A 3,710-nucleotide genomic window follows, 5' to 3' on the forward strand; every position below is an offset into this window, starting at 1 on the left:
TTTGTTAGAAAGAGAATGGTTTAGTGTTAATCAAACGTGTATCAGAAGTTTGTATGCTAGAACATTGTGTGGTGTTAACTATACACTTGAAACAGGACTGATAAAATCAATTGTTCAATCATCCATTTACAAATCTTAATTGAGTTTGTATATATGTAATGAATTAAAACTCATCGAATTGCAATTGAACTTAATAAGTTAGGTTTAGTCTTGCATGTCCGTGAAGCGTGCACTACATCAGTGGGACATTCACGATAGGGCCAGTTTGGTCAGTGTTCTTAAAAGATATGTCAAATGCATAGATATGGTTATATATTGAGTTTATTTAATACAACACATGTTTTAAACCAAACAAAATACACGTAAAATTACAATAATACCAAGTAATCGATACATTATGCAATTAGTATCGGTGTATGTATCATAGTGATGATATGATATTCAAAATATGTTCATGTGATTGAATAAGAAAGGACAATTGGAAGAATAGGCAATAGACGGATGTGGAATGAGTTCCCCTTGTGGGGACACGCATTGTCAGGTATCGATTAGATGTCCGTAACCTTAGCGATATTCTAATACCAGCAAATGGGAATTAAACCTTAGGAAATAACTAAATTGTCAGATATGAATGAGTCCTTGAAACAAATATTTGTTTTATCACAAGATTCTTTTGGTTTCAATGTGTTGCAAGAAGACATTAGGTTAGTTTATGTCATTAAGTAGCCAGTATAAAAACTACTGATAACTTACGCTTCTTAACTTAACTTTTTATCTAGATATATGATACCAACTCTTCTACTGCTGGTGTATCTCCTGATCCTGATGTCGTCCTCTGACCAGTACTATTGGCACACTCTTTTCTACAATAAAAATATTTTTTCGATATTGGATAGTGATGGCTAAATATTTGAACACAGTTATCAATATACCAAGCATACCTTTACCATGATAAAACATAAAAGTAAAAACAAGAAGTGTAATCACAATAAAACCATATATCTCATTTCCGCAATTTTAAAATGTAATTAATAAAAATTCAATAAAATCATATATCTAATGGTTTTGGAACTACCTTTTCTGGCTGATTTGCAGTGTCTCTGGGAGATATTCTTTCGTGGTTTCGGGTAACAAAACGGTGAGAAATGAAACAACCAATGTCATCACAGCGAACAGGTATAATGGTAGAGCACGTCCAAAGCCCGGAACACTTAAAGCCTATCAAACAATACCACAGATAGCTTGATCAGTCTGAGCAATTAAGCTTCAATGGCCACACAATTCGCGAAATTCGCGAGATTAGGAATGGTTAATAAATGGATTCCATTTCTTTGGCCTTTCCTAATTAAACACTCGAAGTGCTTTTTATTGACTATACATATCATATATAGTTTAATATAGATGCATCAATATTTTCTTCGCCCACTCATATTTACGTATACACTACACGTTTTCAGTACTGAAATGCAAACAATCACACTTAGTTCTTTTAGAATTGCAGTTCACGTGACTCTATATTTTCCTAATTCTGCATCATGCATTCTTCTCACTATATCTGTCTAAAATATCTTTTGAAACATCTTATGAGATTTGATTGACACAAATATTCCTATAGACATATACTTTAAAAAAAAATCTATATAAAACAAACAAATCGTTTTGGAAAAAAATTCCAAAACACTACCTATACATCTCGATCAGTATTGCACAGCGTTATGTTGTACGTGTACTAATAACAGTTATGTACAAGTATTACACTATGGAGTATGTTTATTACACTTGATCTAACACACAGAACCAGACATTGTTCTGGTAAGGATCTAATATATAATACGTACCAGTTGTATTATGTAAGGAGCGATAACAAGTCCGGAACCGCCAACGAAGCAGGCCAACCCCATTCCTGTACTTCGTAAACTCGTGGGGAATAACTCGGCTGCCCACACGTATACAGCTGCAAACGTGATGGTAAGACCAAACTTTCCAACCATCCCAAACGAAATAGAAAGTACTTCTGAAAGAACAATCGTCACATCATTATAACTTCAATACACGATTAAATATTGAAAAGATAACCATATAGATATCTTGCAAGTCATTTGCAAGTGTAATATCCCTATTAAATTGCTGCCCTGTAGGCGGGCTTTTTTAACATTTGTTGAGCAGAATTGTGTTCTTAATAAGCCATACAAGCAGATAATCCGAAGCATGACTTGGGCTGTACATAAAGTTTGGTGCAGGAGACAACACAAAATAATGCAAACACGTTATCAATGCAGGTGGCAAATTAACTATTGGCAAGTATCTATTGTGTACAGTTGAACTCGTAAAAGTTTCGCGGTTGCAGTATTGTTTTCAGTATTTTTTGGAGATATTAGTTATTATCATATGAACGCTTATCTGAATTTTTCGAAAACTTTTGTCAAAGTTTAACGAAATAATTGCTGACTGTTTGGACAACACGTTGGTGTTTTAAGTCAAGCATAAAGTTTTAATAATAAACCTATAACCTAGGAAACCATGAGTCTGATATAAACAATACCAACTTATCTACCCTATACATTTGCAACAATGCTACTAGATAGAACATCAATGTGTATAAACGTGTTTATCTCGTATGGAGATGGTATCGTGTTTGTCTTGTATATAGTTGTACATATACTTGCCAATGGGCCAGAATTGTTCAAGGATTCCCGTTATGAGCAAACTCACTCCACCTACTGTCATCCCCAAGATAAAGAGTTTTTTACGACCAATCCTGTCCAACAAAACAAACGCAACGGCGTTAGCTGGAAACTCAACAATACCAGCTAGTAGATGATTAAGGTAGAAATTCCCGCTCAGATTAGCTGCATTTAAGGCAAATCCGTAGTATGTTAGAATGACAACCATCCTGTAAGAAACAGTAGAATAAATAGAAATGATTAGCAGTTTGTAAGTTATATTTAATCACATTTTACGTGCAGTCTACAGTTTAGTGATATTTGGTATGTGATATTCCCAATCGGAATTAATATACCGAAGCTATCCCCCGTAATTTGATATGCAGCCACGTGTAACTATGACAGGGTAATATCATATATTGGTACACACCTGCATTGAGGGTTTTGCATTGCATGTCACGACCCATTTACAGTAAAACTATTTATAAGGTATCGGAATTGGACAATTTTTGTTTATTAAAAGTCCTGATCCGTTCAGTTTGCTTACCAGTTTATACAGATTATCACACATCTGATGGAAATGGACCAAGATGAGAAAAGGTGCCAGAATCTAAATTGCTCAGGTTCTCTGTCATTTGTATTGGTGAAATGTACGAGACTCAGCTTGTCTTCACTGTTATTATATTTAGCTATTGTACGGATTATGGAACAGGCTTCGTCATATCTACCCTGACTGATCAGCCAACGTGGTGATTCGGGAATGATCCTAAAAAGACCAGAAACATTGTTAACTTCTCAAATAGACCAACAAATATATATATTTCAGGTAATTTAACTGACAGAAATATGTCAAGGTCAGTAGAGATATAGGTTTATTATATGTATTAATTGTTTTTCGGAGGAGGGGTTAGTTTAAGAACAAACAAAAATTAAATTAAAAAACCAGTTAAAAGGACCGATTGTATTCATTTTCCATTAGATTTTAAGTCTTTTGTACCTGAAACAAACCCTGCAGGTAGGGCGTAAGCATTGTACCTGTTGCCCCCA

At 34.5% G+C, this 3,710-nt stretch overlaps 1 protein-coding gene across 1 annotated transcript; it reads right to left on the reverse strand.

Moving 5' to 3' along the window:
• Positions 1 to 266: 266 nt before the first annotated feature.
• LOC110444582 (organic cation transporter 1-like) lies at positions 267 to 1,915 on the reverse strand. Its single transcript, XM_021488950.1, has 3 exons — positions 1,839 to 1,915; positions 1,076 to 1,218; positions 267 to 863 (listed from the first exon to the last, which is right to left on the reverse strand). The coding sequence occupies exons 1-3, from the start codon at positions 1,899 to 1,901 to the stop codon at positions 776 to 778; spliced, it is 294 nt and encodes a 97-aa protein (XP_021344625.1). The 5' UTR covers positions 1,902 to 1,915; the 3' UTR covers positions 267 to 775.
• Positions 1,916 to 3,710: the final 1,795 nt, after the last annotated feature.

This window comes from Mizuhopecten yessoensis, unplaced genomic scaffold (assembly GCF_002113885.1).
Source record: "Mizuhopecten yessoensis strain PY_sf001 unplaced genomic scaffold, ASM211388v2 hete_36146774, whole genome shotgun sequence".
Classification (NCBI taxonomy): Eukaryota; Metazoa; Mollusca; class Bivalvia; order Pectinida; family Pectinidae; genus Mizuhopecten; species Mizuhopecten yessoensis.